This window comes from Pezoporus occidentalis, unplaced genomic scaffold (genome assembly GCF_034315485.1).
Source record: "Pezoporus occidentalis ecotype Australia unplaced genomic scaffold, CSIRO_AGI_Poc_V1 ctg45, whole genome shotgun sequence".
Taxonomy (NCBI): domain Eukaryota; kingdom Metazoa; phylum Chordata; class Aves; order Psittaciformes; family Psittacidae; genus Pezoporus; species Pezoporus occidentalis.
The window spans coordinates 978,731-997,326 of record NW_026915780.1 but is presented as its reverse complement, the minus strand read 5'-3'; the positions used below and the strand labels follow the sequence as shown (position 1 = coordinate 997,326).

At 50.2% G+C, this 18,596-nt stretch overlaps 1 protein-coding gene across 2 annotated transcripts in view; it reads right to left on the bottom strand.

Moving 5' to 3' along the window:
* Positions 1 to 15,994, bottom strand: part of TCERG1L (transcription elongation regulator 1 like) — a 79,288-nt gene extending 63,294 nt beyond the window's left edge. The window contains exons 1-4 of one of the 2 annotated variants that reach the window (XM_062635185.1): positions 15,627 to 15,994; positions 14,309 to 14,455; positions 13,322 to 13,513; positions 2,688 to 2,856 (exon numbers count right to left, since the gene is read on the bottom strand). In XM_062635185.1, the coding sequence (XP_062491169.1) occupies positions 2,688 to 2,856; positions 13,322 to 13,513; positions 14,309 to 14,455; positions 15,627 to 15,926 (808 nt within the window). In that variant the 5' untranslated portion in view covers positions 15,927 to 15,994. The remainder of the gene's footprint in view (positions 1 to 2,687; positions 2,857 to 13,321; positions 13,514 to 14,308; positions 14,456 to 15,626) is intronic. The other variant, XM_062635184.1, reaches the window with a different exon arrangement.
* Positions 15,995 to 18,596: the final 2,602 nt, after the last annotated feature.

Below are 18,596 nucleotides of genomic sequence, written 5' to 3'. Positions count from 1 at the left end.
GGCCTTGAACACTGCCAGGGATGGGGCAGCCACAGCTTCTCTGGGCACCCTGTGCCAGCGCCTCAGCACCCTCACAGGGAAGAGCTTCTGCCTAAGAGCTCATCTCAGTCTCCCCTCGGGCAGGTTAAAGCCATTCCCCTTGGCCTGTCCCTACACCCCTTGTCCCAAGCCCCTCTCCAGCTTTCCTGCAGCCCCTTCAGGCACTGGAGCTGCTCTCAGGTCTCCCCTTCAGGAGCCTTCTCTTCTCCAGGCTGCCCCAGCCCAGCTCTCTCAGCCTGGCTCCAGAGCAGAGCTGCTCCAGCCCTCGCAGCAGCTCCGTGGCCTCCTCTGGACTCACTCAAGCAGGTCCATTAATCTTCCCAGCCATTAACTTATATGGTGATGGAGGCATTTAGTTCTGACAGCAGACAGCTGCCTTTGGCCAATTGACCAGTTCTTCCTGTACATTAAACCCAGTTTCAGCCCCTTGTCCATCAGTGTTCCAGCAAGGGACGCAGGAGTTACCCAGTGCACACCGAGTTTAACATGCTGGTTTTAAAGCTTCTGCACGTTTTTTGCCCCGTTTCACTCGTGCCTATCAAAAGCCCACGTCCTTCATCAGCACTTACAGAAACCCTCACCCCTGTTTCACCAGGTACTTGTGGCTGCCCCTCCCTGCATGCAGCCAGGGGATGCAGAGTGGTCCCTGCCCCGAGAACACCCAAATGCCCCTTCCCACCCAGCGCAGCCTCAGAAGCTGTTGACCAGTCCGGTGTTGATAGAGATAACCAAAACCCAGCACCTCCGCGTCCTCTTCTCCACCAGCACAGTAAAAAGGAGATTCATAAAAGTGTTTTCTTGTTCTCCTTTGCAAGGCACCAGCCTCCCTCCAGAGACAGTGATTAATAGAGAAAAGCGGTTAGCTGAATCCCAGGTTTATTGTACCTGGACCGGGCGCTCTGGAGCTTTCTGTTCTAAAAAGCTACTATATATTCTGTAGGAGAGAGCACCCAGAAGCGTGTGGCTTACTGTGAATGATTGATAATAGGATGATTGCTCAGGCACTCAAAGCATGCCATTTGATCGCCTATCATACATTCATTCGAAAGGAAAGCAACAATTATCATGGCCTGACATGTTTATCACTGCAGAGCTGAGCCAGTTATCCAAGTGGTGGGGCTTCCTGGCATTAGATTATTTGATCCCATCTAACACCCCCCACGCAGGGCTCTCCTCCAGCTGTAATTCACAAGTCCTGTGACAGCTCCTCTCCCGATCGCCCGAGCAGCTCCATTCAGGGGAGAACACATCTGGCACAGAATCCTGCACCTCAGCACACGCAAAGAATGATTGATTTCCCCTTTGGGTCCTCATCCAAGATCACAGAATCCCAGCAGCTTGGGTTGGAAAGGACCTTAAAACATCCCCGTCCTCCAGGCGACACCTGTACCTCTGCAGGGGTGAGGACAGGGATCTTTCCCCGCTCTGCCCCATGCTCCATCCTGCACCTGCCCCATCCAAATTCATACAAGGGCTAACCTACAAATCAGTCTTATATCCTTCTCCTGCCCCATCCCTGCCTCCTGCCCACCCCAGCGGCTGCTCCTCTGCTCCTCACAGGGCTTTGGGATGCCGACAAAGCTGCTCACTTACAAACAGGCAATGTGGTTTCTATGGGTTAAATATAACTCATGGGATGCAGCACCAAATCCCTGCCCGACAGCAGTGATTACTCTGCTTTCTGCTCTTACTTGGGTACTGCCCTCTCTCGACACAGTCTGAAAGACTTGTACCTTCATTGCTACAGGTCTGTTGCTCTCCAGACTCCCTAAACACAAAGACACCACGGGATGCCCTCAGCAGGCATTTATCTGGGTGATCCTAATGACTGCTCAACAGGAACAGTAATTACTGAGCTACATTTCTCATTAATAGATTTCATCTGAACACCAACCCCATAACTGCACGCTGCCTGCGGAATCCAATCTCGCAGTATCTTGCCACGTTACACTTCAAGTACCAAAAAGATGGCAAATGCATCCCAATTTAAACGTTTAACTTAATTGGAATATAACATTTCTATATTCGGCCACCATCAGCATCCCAAGTAGGTTCCAAAAATCACCCTGCAGACTTTCAAGCAGCCAGACCTCCCAGCGAGTCAGGGGGGCCAGAGTGCCACACACAGAAAGCTGCTATGCAAAGTCACGCTAAGAAAAGAGCATTTTAGGCCATAAGCAACCCCATGTAAAACATCACAAAGCACACAAAACCAGAGCTACACTGTTCCAATGTATTTGATAACTGCAAACACCCACACAAACCTACTTCAGTCTTCATCAAATACTATTTCATGTGCAGCAGGCACCTTTCCACTGCCAGCATTGCAACCCAAGGATGTGCTGCAAAGCTTTGCTGTCACCAAGACCATGTGTTCTTACAGAAGTCACTGACAACAGAGGATGCAGGATCTGCTGCCTGTAAACATCACAATGACATCAAAACTCCATGAAGTGCAGTGTTTAAATCCCTTTTAGCACGCAGCTCCAGACAACACCTCTAAACCGCACCAGACAAAACAGCTTTCATTCCAGACCGCAGCAACACCACCAATATCCCCTGAACAGTACCCAAAACGCACTCAGAAACCTCTCTGTTGCAAAGGAAACACAAAAGCAGCTCCTCAGTGCCACCAGGATTGACCTTACCTGGAAAAGGCGAAGCCAAAACCGGGATTTTGATAGGGGAGAAGGTGAGGACGTGGCAGGGTTGGATGCTCGGTGCCGGAGGTCCCTGGTGGGGCTCGGGCTCCACTGACACCATCGCCGTGGTGGCCAAGGCCAGGGTCTGATTGCCACCAACAGCTTTAAGGCCATTCTGGCAAGCAGCACCTGCGGAAGGGTGAGAAACACAACAGGCTTCATTTGTAACTGGAAACCAGAGAATTTATAGACAATGCTTTCAGCAGCCTGAATCTCAACACAAGATAGAACAAAACTCTATGACATCCCCACCCGGCCCCCGCGGTTTGCATGTGTCCCTTGGAGAGATGCTACATTTTTAACCTATTACATATCTTCCGCAGACTCTCAAAGCCTCTTTCCTAATAGAAACATAGAATCACAGAACGTTCAGGTTGGAAGGGACCTCAAAGCTCCTCCAGCTCCAACCCCTGCCATGGGCAGGGACCCCTTCCACTGGAGCAGCTTGCTCCAAGCCCCTGTGTCCAACCTGGCCTTGAACACTGCCAGGGATGGGGCAGCCACAGCTTCTCTGGGCACCCTGTGCCAGCGCCTCAGCACCCTCACAGGGAACAGCTTCTGCCTTAGATCCAACCTGAACTCCCCCTGTTTCAGTCTGAACCCATCACCCCTTGTCCTGGCACTACAGTCCCTGATGAAGAGACTCTCTCCAGCATCCTTGAGACCCCTTCAGACACTGGCAGCTGCTCAGCGGTCTCCACACAGCCTGATCATTACTCTCAAAGTCCTAGCCTGCAGTTGGTGCATTTCTAGATATTAAAACCCAATATACGTGAACATATCATTACAACCCAGAGGGACAAGGCAGCAGTGAGTCATACAGAGCCTGTGCAAAGTTAATATATTTAAATGGGAAAAAAAAAGCCTTCAATAAAAAAGTCAAATATTTGAACACGTTGGATGGCATTTCCTGCAGCTCCCACAGTTTCAGAACAATCCATCAGGAACCTGCTCTAGGGGAAGCTGTCCCTGCCATGGCAGGGGGTTGGAACTGGATGAGCTTTAATGTCCCTTCCAACACAAACCAGCCTGTGACCACCTTACTCTGAATTCTCCCAAATATAAGTCGTCTGATTGCAGATCTGAACGTTTCTTTTACCTACTGTATTAACCATCCTCTAACACTAGGGTTATCTGCCCCACTGCTCTCCTGTGCTCTGCACACAAAGACCCAAGTTTCACCAGTTTTACATACTAACCTCCTTCATCCTGCAAACATAACATGCAGGAAACTTCCAGTGGTTCCACACGGGAACTCAAAACCTAAATCAAGGCTTAAACGTACTTTAGAGCAGGGAATATTCACCTGTAAATCTAACAGACGTGCAGGGCAGGCCTTCAGAGCTCACTCTCAGCTGAGTATGTTAAATAAACAAGAAAATGAATAGTCAAAATCTGAAGGAGAAAAGCTAATTTGACAAACACCAGCTGTTACTCGCTCTGCACTGAGCCGGGCAAGGAAAAATTAAGCAATCATTAGCTTATTATGTCATTCAGCAAACGTCCCAGGTTCATGAGGAAACCCTCCAGGCAACCAGAGCCAACTGTAGCTCTGCAGAAGAAAAACCTCTGTTTGCTCAGGCTCCTCACTTGAGGCGTTCCATGAGTTTGTAGCGTTTCTGCTTCCATGTGCACCTCAGTGAGAGAAACAGGGAATGGGACCACAGCCAGAGCTTGGGAAGTGTGCCCGTAGGGTGAGGGATGCAGGGATGCAGCCCCCCCAGCACCGATGCTCCAAGCAAGGTAACTGCAGCCGAGCAAGTTGGTTAAGATCCTATTCCCCTACCCACAGATGTAACCCAGATGCGCCTCATCCAGATGCTAAGCACTGGTTTGGTCCCAGTTAGCACCGGGCAAAGAGGGGTCAGTGGTTTTTGGAAATGACCCTGCCTTGGTTGCAGCTAATTGGGGCTCCTGAGGCTATTACATTAACTTTTGGCATAAACAATATCAGAAACAATTATTTGCCAACAAAATCAGCTCTGCAACAGCAAAACAGAAGTCAAGCATTTTCAGTAAGCACCATAATAAAAACCTACTATTATTCCTACTGTATTTATCAATGCCAAGAACAATTCACTTGAAACATCTGCACATGCACAAATTAACAGGCGCGCAGGCAAAACCACCCTAAAATATTCAAGTTTTGTTCATTCAACCATGGCTAGAACCAGATTATTCTGCCAGAGCCATAATGGAAATGAAAAGGAATACTCCATGTGCCTTTGCCCAGAGAAGCTGTGGCTGCCCCATCCCTGGCAGTGCTCAAGGCCAGGTTGGACACAGGGGCTTGGAGCAAGCTGCTCCAGTGGAAGGGGTCCCTGCCCGTGGCAGGGGTTGGAGCTGGAGGAGCTTTGAGGTCCCTTCCAACACAAACCAAGCTGGGGTTCTGTGATATGAAATAAACAGCATCCAACTAATCCAGCTGTTCAATACAAGTTTATTGTCTCTCACCCAAGGACTAGAACAGACCGTTAGGCTTGACTGAGCCCGTGGCCTCCAATATCCTGCTTTCATTCCTAATTCAAGCCGTCAGCAGTTGGGAAAAACCCACAAAACATCCCCTGTAACTCACAGGAAAACAAATGTTGTCTGGAAAAAAACTGACTTTCCTCCTGGCTTCCCGCAGGGTGCACAAGCAGGAAGGCTGTTCAGTGCTCGTGGATTCTTTCATTTTGGAGGAGAGGACGCGATCTCCCCAAAGAGCCCAGGGAAACAGTAAAATAATGGAACCTCAGTTGCTCGGGTAGCTGAAGGCTTCCACCAGCACAGATGAGTAAAGCTCCTGAAGCAGGGCTTCCTTATTAAAGTTTCATCAATGCCCTTATTAAAGTTTCATCAGTCAGCTGAAAGAGGGCGATTTCCTCGCCTTTGATGAAGTTCTCTCTCCCTCTCTCCTCCTAAATAATTCCATGAAGGAAGGACTGCCCCTATAATTGTTACTACTGGAGAGGAGAGCGTGGACAGGGTGCTTGCGGGTCATCAAACCCGCTCTTGCTCTGCTGTCAGCTGAACAATTATCTTCAGCAGTTTATCAGCCTCTGACATAACCTAGCATTTGCCAAAGCAACTGGAAGTTGGTGCAGGATGTGACTTGTCGAGAGCTAAGGACTTTCGTCTGCACTCAGCATAGCTGCAGAGGAGGAGGTCTTCTCTTTCTGAGAGAACCAGATCTTGCTCCGTTTCCAAAAGCTTCTTGAAAGGGTTAATCCTTCATCACCCCGCACTTCCATGGCTTTCACGAGTCAAATGCCTCAAAAACACCATTGTCAATATACCCTGAGTGGAGGAAAAATAAAATGCATATTTTTGCCTGGCAATAGAGGCTTTCCCTGAACCCATTTTGCCAAGTCATGCTCCATCCTGGGCACAGGAAGGCAATGCTCATCTGCTGAAACATCAAACCCCATTACAGGGCCCTTCCCCAGCCTTCCAGCTCTGCTCTTCTCAGGCAAACAGATCAGGAGGAGACTCGGGAGGTGGGCAGAGAATTTGGTGTGAAGCAAAGGAAGGGCAGAAAGGAGATGAAGAAGCACCAAAGATTGTTTAGAGATGGTTCACCAACAGTGAGGAAATGCGGTGGAGGCACTGGAATCAGGAGTCAGAGCCATGACAAAAGACAACACACGATGGTCAAATATCATGGAATCCTGGAATGGTTTGTGTTGGAAGGGACCTTAAAGCTCACCCAATTTGGAATTGCCACGGGCAGGGACACGTTCCACTAGAGCAGCTTGCTCCAAGCCCCTGCGTCCAACCTGGCCTTGAACACCATCTTATTAAATAGAGGTCAAACACTTTAACCCCAGAGTCAATAAGTTAGCAATGCTGAGGTCTTCAACCTCGCCCACAGAAGGATGTACAGCACCTTCACCTCTTCTCAAAGCAATATGCAAGCTCCTTATTTTTAGCAATAACTCAATAGATCACTAGCAGCCTGACCGTATCCCTGTTCCTTCTGGGTTTCTGCCCAGTCCTGTCACAAAACACTTAACACTGCTTCCATCGATGTATGAAAAAACAGCTCCGAGACAATGAAAGAAAAACTGAAATGTGAAGCATTGTTTATTACCCCTTACTGCCTCCTCCTTCATCTGCAGAGTCTGCAAGATGAAGTCTGTTAGATGACAGTTCTGTAGTAGGCTTTTATCAGAACTAAAACTGACAACAACTTTGACGAAGAGGGAAAAAGAAGGTAGTTGAAAGAGGCCAAAATGGCTCTTGTTGCTTGATCCTCCCTCCTTGAAGATGAACCAGGAAAAGGGGGAATGCCGTAACACAAACCACATGGAGATCAGAGGTTTCTCCCCCTCCATCACCCTCCCAGCCTCCCCAGGGGGAGGCCCTGCTCTCACCACCTTCTCTTGGCCAGCAGCGGAGGTTATCAGGCCAGCTAATCCATTAAAACACAAGGCAAAACACCCCACAACAAGGCAAAACCTGGTGATAGACAGACATAAAGCTATGGCTTCAGCACACCCAGGAGATGCTGGTGGGATTTGGATTTTCCTGGGCAAGGGAAGTCCAAGTCACGAAACAGGGATGCACGCTCCCTGAACTTAAAGGTTCAATTCTCAACCTCCTCCACAAACAGTCCCTCATGCTGGAAGAGGATCAGAGGTAAGATGCCAAGTGGCAAAATGTATTACAACAAGGGGGAGGTCCAACTTTAATGGATAAGGGGCAAAATCCCTGTCTGCAGACACTGTGTGAACGTCAGGATTTGATATTTTTCTGTTATTAGCCAATTCTCCATAAATGAACAGCAGCTCTGAAAACAAATCTCTTTAATTCATAGTTTTATTCATCAATAGGATTAGACAGCTGTTTACTACAAGCCCCTGGGATCAAGCACTTTCTGTTCTTGCTTGCTCCACTCGGCTCTCTACCACTTAAGAACTATTTTCTGGTGCTGTAAAGTCAATAGGACCAATATTTCCACATAATACATGTATCTCTAAAAGAGATACAAACTACCAATGGAAGACTTGGCTCCAGCAGGAAAACTCATGTAGACACTTGCAAAAGGAGGAGGAAAAGGAAGGTGTTACTTAAACTGAGCCCACCCCTGCATGGCACCGCAAAGAGCATCTAAGGCTGGGTATCACTGATGGGGAGCAATGGCCTGGGTCAGGATGGAACTCCAAATCAGGTCAAAACTATCACTTTATCCCTCAGCAAACTACATCCTTGAAATGATCATGGAATCCCAGCCCGGTTTGTGTTGGAAGGGACCTCAAAGCTCCTCCAGCTCCAACCCCTGCCACGGGCAGGGACCCCTTCCACTAGAGCAGCTTGCTCCAAGCCCCTGTGTCCAACCTGGCCTTGAACACTGCCAGGGATGGGGCAGCCACAGCTTCTCTGGGCACCCTGTGCCAGCGCCTCAGCACCCTCACAGGGAAGAGCTTCTTGTCACCCAACACCCCTAAGTCCTTCCGATGGATTTGAGCTTTGAAGGTGAAGCCATGGCTGCTTCTTGCTTAAAGCCCCCCTGGCGTTCCTTACACACTCCGAACCCCACTGTACAGCAAGCTCACCCTGCAGAGTGGCTGAAGAGTGGTTTGGGTGCTCTCCCTCAGGTGCCCAAGAGCCGCCCGGAATTCCACTCCTGCCTCCATGTAAAGTCCACCCCATGCAGTGCCCACCCCAGGGTTGCCACCAGCATGATTTTAATGGGCAAGAAGCCTTGTCTTTTTGTGCAGCACAAATACCTGGAAGACCTGTAGCCCACAGACTGCTCACAGCAGCACTGAAGCTCACAGAAGGCAGATCACAGAGAACCCTCTGGCCCTGACACCTCAACTGCACATGGTCCGGGGTGCCAGCTGCCAAGCAACTGCAGCAGCATCAATCCATCCACAAAACAAAGCAAAGGATTGGCTTAAATGGCATATTTATCCCAATGCAAAGGAAAACATATTGATACCGCTTATCTTCCATAGCCTGAAGGGAGGAAAAAAGCTTGTTGCCTTTTCCATTTGTAAACTCCAGCTATTGCATGAGCCTGACAGCAAGAAAACCACTAACAGCTCATAGGCAATAAATAAATATACCTGGCTCCTCACAAACAAGAACAGGCTCTTCAAGTCACTGAAAGATCTGGGTTTCTTTACAATGAAGTCTTGGGGCCAGGTAGGACCATATTAGGAAAGGGTCAGACCTACAAGCCCTTCCCATAAACACATTGCATTTAGGTTTATTTCTACAATTCAAGTAAAAACCATCTTAACTGGGCTGAAGTCTGCACTGGATTTAGGGAGATAACAGGAGAAGCCCCCAAAAACCACGAATTTAATAAGCAAAACCAAAGCTTTGTAAAGGCTGTGACTAAAGTCAAGTGGTCCCGAAGACTGAATGAAGTGCTTGCCCCGGCACTGCCTGAAAGCTGCACAAAGAAAGAGGGGTTTCATGGCATTTCAGGGATATTCAGCTTCTCACTCATTCTTGTTTAACAAAGAGGGAGCCCTAGCACACACACGTTAAATACAGGAGAACCCACCCTGAGAAGCCCAAACCCAGGCTATTTGTATACACACGTGCTTCAGATACAGGGCTTGTGATTAGGAAATACAGAGGGTTGGAGGTGCTGTGCTGTGTATTTCCAAAGTGTTCAAAACATGAGAAAACGGAGCCCAAATTTAACACAACCACCACATTTTGTCATAGATTTGTAAAGTCTGAAATTTAAACTGAAATCACCCAGAAAACTCTATCTGTACAGACCCAAGTACATGCATGTAAATGCTAATGCTGAGACTTGCTACAGAATCATGGAACAGTTAGGGTTGGAAAGGACCTCAAAATCATCCAATTCCAACCCCATGACAAATACTGGCTCAGTTCTGCAAAGGTTACAGGGTTTAAAAGAAATGGCACTAACTGAAGGGTGAAAACATTAATCCACATGGCATCAGTAATGCTAAAGCGATTTGATGGAAGATTATACATCAACTCTGCATTTGTGATTTCAACACCAATGGATGAAGGAGCAGAAGGATTGCGACTGAGAGAAGAGACCCTGTGGAAATGCAGAGGCAGCAATGGAGCTTTGACTTAGCAGAAAATAACTGCTCTTGCAGAATCATTCTACACCAAACTATCTGATTTAAAAAGACTACCTTCCTTCGAGGAAACCAGCACTGGAAAACCCTGCAAGTCTTCGTTCCAGGTTAGACTGCCTCTGTTGTAAAGGAAAATACAATACTCTGAGCATTTTGTTTGAGATAAAAACCATTAAGAACCTTTCACCTCTTCAGCATCTCCTCCTGCCCTCATGGCTCAGACAAGGATCCCCCCCAAGGAGACCTCTGAGCGAGCAATGGGTTTGTGCTAATGCATCCTTCTGCATATGTTACAGCAGCTACTGCTGAGGGCATCCACAGCACCGGGGCCAATCCAGCACAGAGCACGAGCAAGAAAATGCAGTTTATGTGGACATGTGCATAAAATCATATAAAAAGCCATTTGACGGCTGACAAATGTTTCAAAATGGAAACAGATGCTCAAATGCCAGGGTTCCCCTTGCTCTGAGGAGAAGTGCAGGAGGCAGCATCCCAGCTCCACTTACCCAATCACCTATCTGTGGCTCCTATTCTACTAATCTCCAGTTCTGCAGGACTCCATATGGCTGCTGAGCAACAGCCCACAATCAGCACCCAAAAACTCTTGAGGGCATCTATTCCATAAGCCATTGGCAAGCAGGCAGATGGAGATGAGCTCTTAGGCAGAAGCTCTTCCCTGTGAGGGTGCTGAGGCACTGGCACAGGGTGCCCAGAGAAGCTGTGGCTGCCCCGTCCCTGGCAGTGCTCAAGGCCAGGTTGGACACAGGGGCTTGGAGCAAGCTGCTCTAGTGGAAGGGGTCCCTGCCCGTGGGAGGGGTTGGAGCTGGAGGAGCTTTAAGGTCCCTTCAACACAAACCAGGCTGGGATTCTATGAACGCCTTCTCAAAGACACCCAATAAGAACACACTCTTTGTACAGCACCACTGTTGGTGATGGCTTTGAGAACCAGGAATGCCAAACTGCAAGAAAACACCCTCACACACTTAAAATAGCATCAATAACTGTAAATGCATGGAACATCATTACCAGAGGGCTTCAGCTTTCATCTAACGGGTGCCACCAAGGGGTCCTGCTCGTGGTCCCTCACCCCACAGAGGGACATGTACATCACACAGATGCCATAAGGGCAGATCTGCCTTGGGACCCAACCAGCCCTGATTTCATCCACACACAGAGAGCACAATGCAGGAGACACAAATATTAATCTTCCTCTGCAAAAATATCTAGTCGCTGCCTTCCTCATGAAAAATGCAGTACCCAACAGACATGAAAGCAGCTCTCATGGCGAGGTGGGAAAATAAAACGTCACTGTTGGCTTTAGACACACAAAATAAGTACACAAATTCATGTTTTGCAATACGCAAGAGTGTAATAGCTGCTTCCTTTTCTTACAGAAAATAACACCTTTAGTAGCTGCATCTCCAGCTGTTAAATGATGAGCATTACCGCTCGCCGAACTCCGATGCCTCCTTCCTTTATCTCTGTAACATTGCTGATACATCGAGAAAACAGTTGTATCATTACTGATAACTGTGGAAGGCAAAACTGTCATGAGACAGGCTTCCAAAAATGAAGACAGAGCCTGCACAAAGCTTACGAGCTCCTCAGTTTAAACCACTTAACTAAGCAATTTGCTCTTGGTATTTTTATTACTCTTCATATTAAGTGTAAAGATTGCATAGGAAATGCTTTGAGCACAATCATAACACTTCTCAGAAGGAGCTCCTGATGATTCTGGTGGGGCACCAATACTGCCATCCAGCAGCGGTGCCACCACCATGCATACTTCTGCTCACACACAGCCTAGGACACCACTGGGTTAGCACTGACCACAGGGATCAGATGATTTCAAGAGGGATGGGAAGATTTTGACAGGCTGAGAGAGCTGGGCTGGGGCAGCCTGGAGAAGAGAAGGCTCCTGAAGGGGAGACCTGAGAGCAGCTCCAGTGCCTGAAGGGGCTGCAGGAAAGCTGGAGAGGGGCTTGGGACAAGGGATGTAGGGACAGGCCAAGGGGAATGGCTTTAACCTGCCAGAGGGGAGACTGAGATGAGCTCTTAGGCAGAAGCTCTTCCCTGCGAGGGGAGGTGGCAGCCACACTGAGCACGCCGCTGGAGGAAGAGTTGGATCCACACAAACATCCCCTGTGTAAACAGGCTTGTGCGCACACACATTGCCCAGAGGGAAGAAAATCATCTTTTCTCTGTCCTGCTTCCAGGCCACAGATGTGGCATCAGACCGGGAATGTCCCTGTCAGCCAGGCACGCTTCCCTAACCCGCTGTGCCAGGTACGCTCCCGCTTTCTGTCTGAAACACTGTGTGATAAAACATGTTTATGCATGCTTAGGATATTGGGGTATTTGGGTTATATACACAGCCAACCAACCAACAGGCTGTCACTCCCCTGCACAAAACACTTCGCTTTCCATCCTGCCTGTCCTTAAAACGAGCGCCAACCGGTGCCTCCTGTCTGGGAGCGCAGCTCAACAATTGCCCACAGTATCCCGGAGGAATGCATCCATCCAACAGGATCCCACCAGCAGCAGTCTCACTCCAAGCATTGCTCCACTTGAGCACGGGGCGATTCTGGCAGGAGGAGGAGGCAGCTTTCTGCTAACCCATCAAACCACAGAAGCGATGCGAGCGGCTCGATGTGTTTCAGTACAGACCAATATTCACTGCTAATTAATCAGCCTGGCAAACGAACCCAGGCAGCGAGGAGCAATTCCAGCACTCTCTCAGTGAATCTCTGGGTTACTGGCATAACACAGGAAGGCTTCCTGGGTGCTACGGGGTAGCAAAACAAAAAGGACTTTACAGGGCAAAGACCAAGATAAGGAGGGCTCTGCTGTCAACCCAGCACTCATCACCTTCACTCTAAGAAACAATTTAGAACAAGCCATTAACAATATCCTAATTTTCCATTTAAGGATATATGTTATGGGTATAACCATTTTATAACCGTTTCTATGAAACAACCACTTTAAATCACTACTGCAGCAGCAAATAGAGAGATTCAGCTTTACCACAATGTAATTCCTGTTCTTTTCCCCAAGTCTAAATCTCAGCTCCTCTGTTACAGCTGTGACATACCTGAGTTACCCAGATTAATGGAATTTATTTCAGGAATAACATTGTGTATAACCGAGTCTTAATGAGATGATGGATCAATTGCTCTTCCCTACTGAGAGCTGTCTACACAGACTACACCAGACTCTAGAAGCCAGCAGGAGAATTATACATGAACTGTGTCAAGAATTTCTTGTTTGAAAACAAGCCAAGGCTGCCCCTTCATTCCAGGAGTCAACAGCCACTTATGGAATAATCTGTTATAATCTTCTATAATTACACGTGATCTTTTGTTCTTTAAGAAATTTAGAGGATGAAATGCACTTTGCCATCAAGGTTCAGATCAAGCAAGAGGTTTTCAGCTGAATGCAATGAAACCCTTACATTAGAGAATGGTTTATGCATCTCTGAGAGATCCAGGTAATAAAAAACATAAGTACTTAATTAATAACGTCCGACTGACCTGGTATCAGTTGAGGTGCCAGCACCACGGTGGGGAGAGGCCTGGAGGCAGCAGCTGGCCTGGCTATAGCCATAGCGACCTGATTGCTCATTAACAGCGGCTTCTCACCGCCCTGGAAGAGTCCCGAGTCCTCAGGATGGAGCCACGCTGAATCCAGAGCAAAGGCATTATTCAGGTATATCTGCCCAACATAAAGGAATAGAAGGATAAGGTTTGAGGTACAAAATTCAGACATAAAACTCAATATTACAACAGGCAGTATCTCAAGCTAGGGACCAGCTTGCAAAAATAACTGATTTTAGCTCCCTCAGTGCCGCAGGATGGGTTGAGCTGACCATTTAAAAGTGGATTCCCATTTAACATGGCTAATCAGCATCATAAAGAGAAAGGAATAGCTGAAGGCACTTGTGTCCCACACACAGCTGCTCTGGAGTAAGCCCACCTCTGATCCAGAGACCTCATCCATCTTCCAAATTGGAGAGACGGGTGTGAGGGACATGGGATAGTGTCATAAAGACACATTTCCATTATTCAGCCAGATAAATTATGGATGTAGGTAGCTGTGGGCAAGATGAGGACACAGGACAATGAGTGACACCCCAGGGGCATGGTAGCGCTCATGGTGATGCCAGCGCTGCCAGTGCAACACAGCAGCATCCCTTGGGGAAAACAGTGGAAGGACCAAAAAGAAAGGGAAAATGGAAAACTCCCATAACTACATCCCACTGAAACATTCTATTTAACGTAATAAAGACTAATAGTAAGGATACTTCAGTCTTTTTAAAACTTGAGAAAAACAAAGATGTGTAACGGCTGAAGCAGACTCCTCCATTATCCATCCCTCACAACATTCCTCCTCCGTGGAGTTTTACCTGACCAACTCCTGCCCTCTCCTACACCTTCACAATTCACCAAACCCGTGACATTTCCAGTACTTCACCCTTAAAACCCTTCAACACACCGTGACCGGACTTACTTTGCAGCTGGGGAGCCTTTTATCGATCCAGTTTTTCCCAGCGTGAGGTGGGACCGTAGATGTGTACACAGGTGGAAAAACAGGGACAAATTCCACGCTCGAAGAAGGTGAAAATCCAATGACTGGGGAATGAGCTCCAAATATCCACTAGGGGAGAGAAAAAAAAAGAGAAGACAGTAAGAGAAGTTAATAGAAGGGTTTTATCCTGAATAAGCTGATGCTTTTCATAATTCCCTAATGTCATATGAGTACAGAAGATTTCAAATATGCCCCTTCAACCCAACAACCATTTGGGTTTCTTTAGGCATTGCACAGTGCGCCTGGCACTGGCATGATAAAGGGCTTTAGATAGCCACAAATCAGTAGCCAGGCAGGAAAGCAGGACTTGGCCAATGGCTGCTAGCTGCCAGGGCAGTCTGGTTCTCCTCTGCTCAACCAACCTCAGACACGGAACAGGATCATCACTAGAAACTGGCTTTAAAATTCATCTGGAAGCGAGTAAGAGCCATAGGAAACGTCAGAAACGTTTCTTCTTTCACTTAAATTCGTTTGGCTCCCACGGTAAAACCACCGCTGCAGTTTACGCGCTCTCACACCGGGGAGGAACTGATGCTCGGTTCTACCAGAGCCCGCGCTGCCCATCCCTCGCCTCCCTCCCGCTCTGCTCCCAAACCACCGGAGCCGCTCGCGCCCGGCAAGGCTGGAAACCATCACTCGGGCGCCAGCGGACGCCTCGGCGCTCGCATCCCGCTGCGTTTGTGCTTCTGCCGAGTAAAAACCACCCCGCCGAGGCAGCGCAGCACCCGCCACATCCCTGTGCCGGGACAGCGCGAACGCTCCGCTGCTCCGAGCAGCGCTACGACAGCAGTTCATAACTGAAACACGCACTGGAGGAGCAGCGACTTGAGTCACAACTTCGGGTCTGCGAACAGCCACCGAAAACGAGCCCTTCCCTGCGCGCACGGCCGCGGGAGCGCTTCCGTCCGCGCTGCGTCGGCACAAAACGCCTCTAGCGATCGGCCTCCACCGGCCCCGTCGGAGACCCGCAGCCCCCCGCACCCCAGCCCCGGGGAAGCGCTGCGGCCGGGTCCCGGGAAAGGCGGAAGCCCCGACACACGCCGCGCCGCCCGGCCGAGCGCAGCGGGCACGGCACACGGGGCACCCCGAGCCCACGGGGCACCGCGGGCACCTGCCCCGCCGCTGCCCCCCCCCGCCCCGCTTCGGGCTGAGGCTCCCTCCCCGGCGCTGGCGATGGGCTCCGGACGGCAGCACCGGGAAACCGCCCCCGCGGCAGACCCCGGCCCCGGTCCTTCCTTACCTGCCCGTGCAGGAGCGCGGCGGAGCGGGGCTCGGCGGCCAGCAGCGGCAGCAGCGGCTCGCAGGGGACGCGCCAGCCCGGGGCTGCCCGCAGCAGGGCGGCGGCGGGAGCGGGCGGCGGCGGCGCCGGGAGCAGCAGCGGCGGAGGCGGCGGCGGGGGAGCCCCGGAGGCGGCAGCGCCGACCCGGACGAGCCCCGCGGCTGCCGGGAGCACCCAGGCCCAGGGGGGAGCCGGGGGCTCGGCGGCGGGGGGCGGCCAGAGCAGGGGCGGCGGCCGCTTGGCTGCGGGAGCCGGCAGCATCCTACATGGCACGGGGCGCGGGGAGCCCGGCCGCTCCTCACCCCGCTCCAGCACCGGCGCCGCCGCCGAGTGAAACTCCAGCCGTCGGCGGGCGCTGCCGCCAGGCTCCGCCCGGAGAGGAGGGGGCACGGGGCGGGGGCCGTGGTGGGGCCGCCTCCCCCGGGGGGGGGGAGCACCGGTAACCGGCCAGGACCGCCCCCGGGGCCGGCCCCAGTCGGGGCGCGGCGTTTTTGGGGGGGGGGGGGAAAGGGGGATTTTGGGCGCTGTGTGGGGTGAAGGCTTTTCAGCGGCTTCTGGCACCGCCTGACCCTGCCCAAGGCAAGGGGGGTCCGGGGCCAGCGCTTCCGGGGGAGCCGGCAGCGGGCGCGAATCGTGGGGTCACGGAGTCTGTGTTGGAAGGGACCTTAAAGCTCCGCCAGCTCCAACCCCTGCCACGGGCAGGGACCCCTTCCACTAGAGCAGCTTGCTCCAAGCCCCTGTGTCCAACCTGTATCAGGTGCAGTTCGGTACAGTTATGACTTCCTACTTCATACCTTGGGGCCACATGAATGGATGTTCTCCCAGGAACACTGACCCACCAGCCCCAAACCCCCAGAATACACAAACAGGGACTCCTATGGGAGCACTTCCAAAGCAAGGCTCCCATAAATACCACAGCTGTCCCAGAAGGAAGCGAGTAAAATCCAGGCATTTGGGTGACAAGGATAAATATAAACGGGTTACTGCTATCCTTTAATTAAATAGCCAACTCACAGTGAGGAGACAGGTCCAGCCGTGCCCAGGATCCATACTGGCTTTGAAATGCACCTTGCTGTCATTTCTGTAGGAAATAGGAAATACAATTGGAAATGAGCTGCAAATGATGGTAAACTGAAATAGGAAAGGAGCTGCAATAGGAAATGGGAATAATAGAAATACAATAGGAAATGAGCTGCAAATTATGGTAAACTGGAAGGCAGCATCTTGTGTGGGTTCTGTGGGACTACCATATGCACACAGGACCATCAAAGCTGACATTTGAGAGGGACTGTATTTGGAAACAAAGAATCCCTGACTGTTTTGGGTTGGAAGGGACCTTCAAGCTCGTACAATTCCAACTCCCTATGAAATACAGCACTCCTTGAGAGGTCTGGTTTAAATGCAATAGCTCATCAGTGAAATACTGAAAATAATAGCAAAAAATGGAACAGTTTATCTTTATTATGGCTCCAGATTTGGTGGGGGGGGGGGGGGGGGTTGAAAGAGAATTTGAAGAAGTTCAGCAACTTCTTAGCCTCCAGACGATGCTCCCGGCACTGTGGTTTAGTTGCAGGCTGTCCTGCAAGGAGCGGGGCGTTGGGTTCAGTTATTCCTATGGATCTCTCCCAGGATGCTTCATGACTCCAGCAACCCCCTGTATATCACAGAATCATAGAATAATTAGGGTCGAAAAGGACCTCAAGATCATCCAGTTCCAACCCCCCCGCCATGCAGGGACATCTCACACTAAATCATATCACCCAAGGCCTCGTCCAGCCTGGCCTTGAACACTGCCAGGGATGGAGCATTCACAGCTTCCCTGGGCAACCCATTCCAGTGCCTCACCGCCCTGACAGGAAAGAATTTCCTTCTTGTATCCAATCTAAACTTCCCCTGTTTCAGTTTTAACCTGTTACCCCTTGTCCTGTCACTACAGTCCCTAATGAAGAGTCCCTCCCCAGCATCCCTATAGGCCCCCTTCAGATACTGGAAGCTGCTCTGAGGTCTCCACGCAGCTTCTCTTCTCCATTCTGAACAGCCCCAACTTCCTCAGCCTGTCTTCATACAGGAGGTGCTCCAGCCCCTGATCATCCTCGTGGCCTCCTCTGGACTTGTTCCAACAGTTCCATGTTCTTTTTATGTTGAGGACACCAGAACTGCACACAATACACTAACTGGCCGGGGTACACAGATACCTTTCCTGAGGTGCACAACAGCAAGACTATTTCTCCTCTGTAAAACCCAGAAGCAAGGTGGCTTCGCAGAGGGCTTTATTCTGTCCCAAAACCACTACTAGCACCAGCCCAGTAAAATTACCCAAGGCCAGCCTAGGGCCAGCGCTGGGGTGCCTATTTAAAGCGCAAATCAGTGTTGTTTAGATCATCAAACCCACTGCTTAATCAATTGAAATCATTATTATTTCATACCAGTGGGCAGTCTTACTCAACGCTTCCCTAATGTTAGATGAGGACATCTGTGTGTGTAGTGCGGCTTCAGAAAATCCCAGCTCACTTGGGTTGATGAGGCTCAGAGGAGCAGTTCTCATCCGTGGACACACATTCCCACCTGGCTGAAGGGATTCCCACACGCACATCAGCTGCTTTTTGCTTCAGCTTCCATTTCCTATGCTTTAAAAGATAGTAATAGGGTTCTTGTTGCCTTTCTCATGGAGCTGGGAAGGGGTTTGGGTGTTCCCAGGCCGCTTGTGTGGCAGGTTGTAGGGGTCACCATGGGGCAAGCTCTGTGTAACCGGGCTGCAGCCATGCAGGCGAGGGGTGATGGAGGAGAGGGGTGACATCAGGATCAAGGGGTTATGGTGGGGAGGAAGAATGACAGTTAGAGAGAGGGGTGATAGCAGGAATAAGGGGTGAGAGCAGGAGTGAGAGTGACAGAAGGAGGGGTGACGGCATGAGAAAGGGGTGAGAGCAAGAG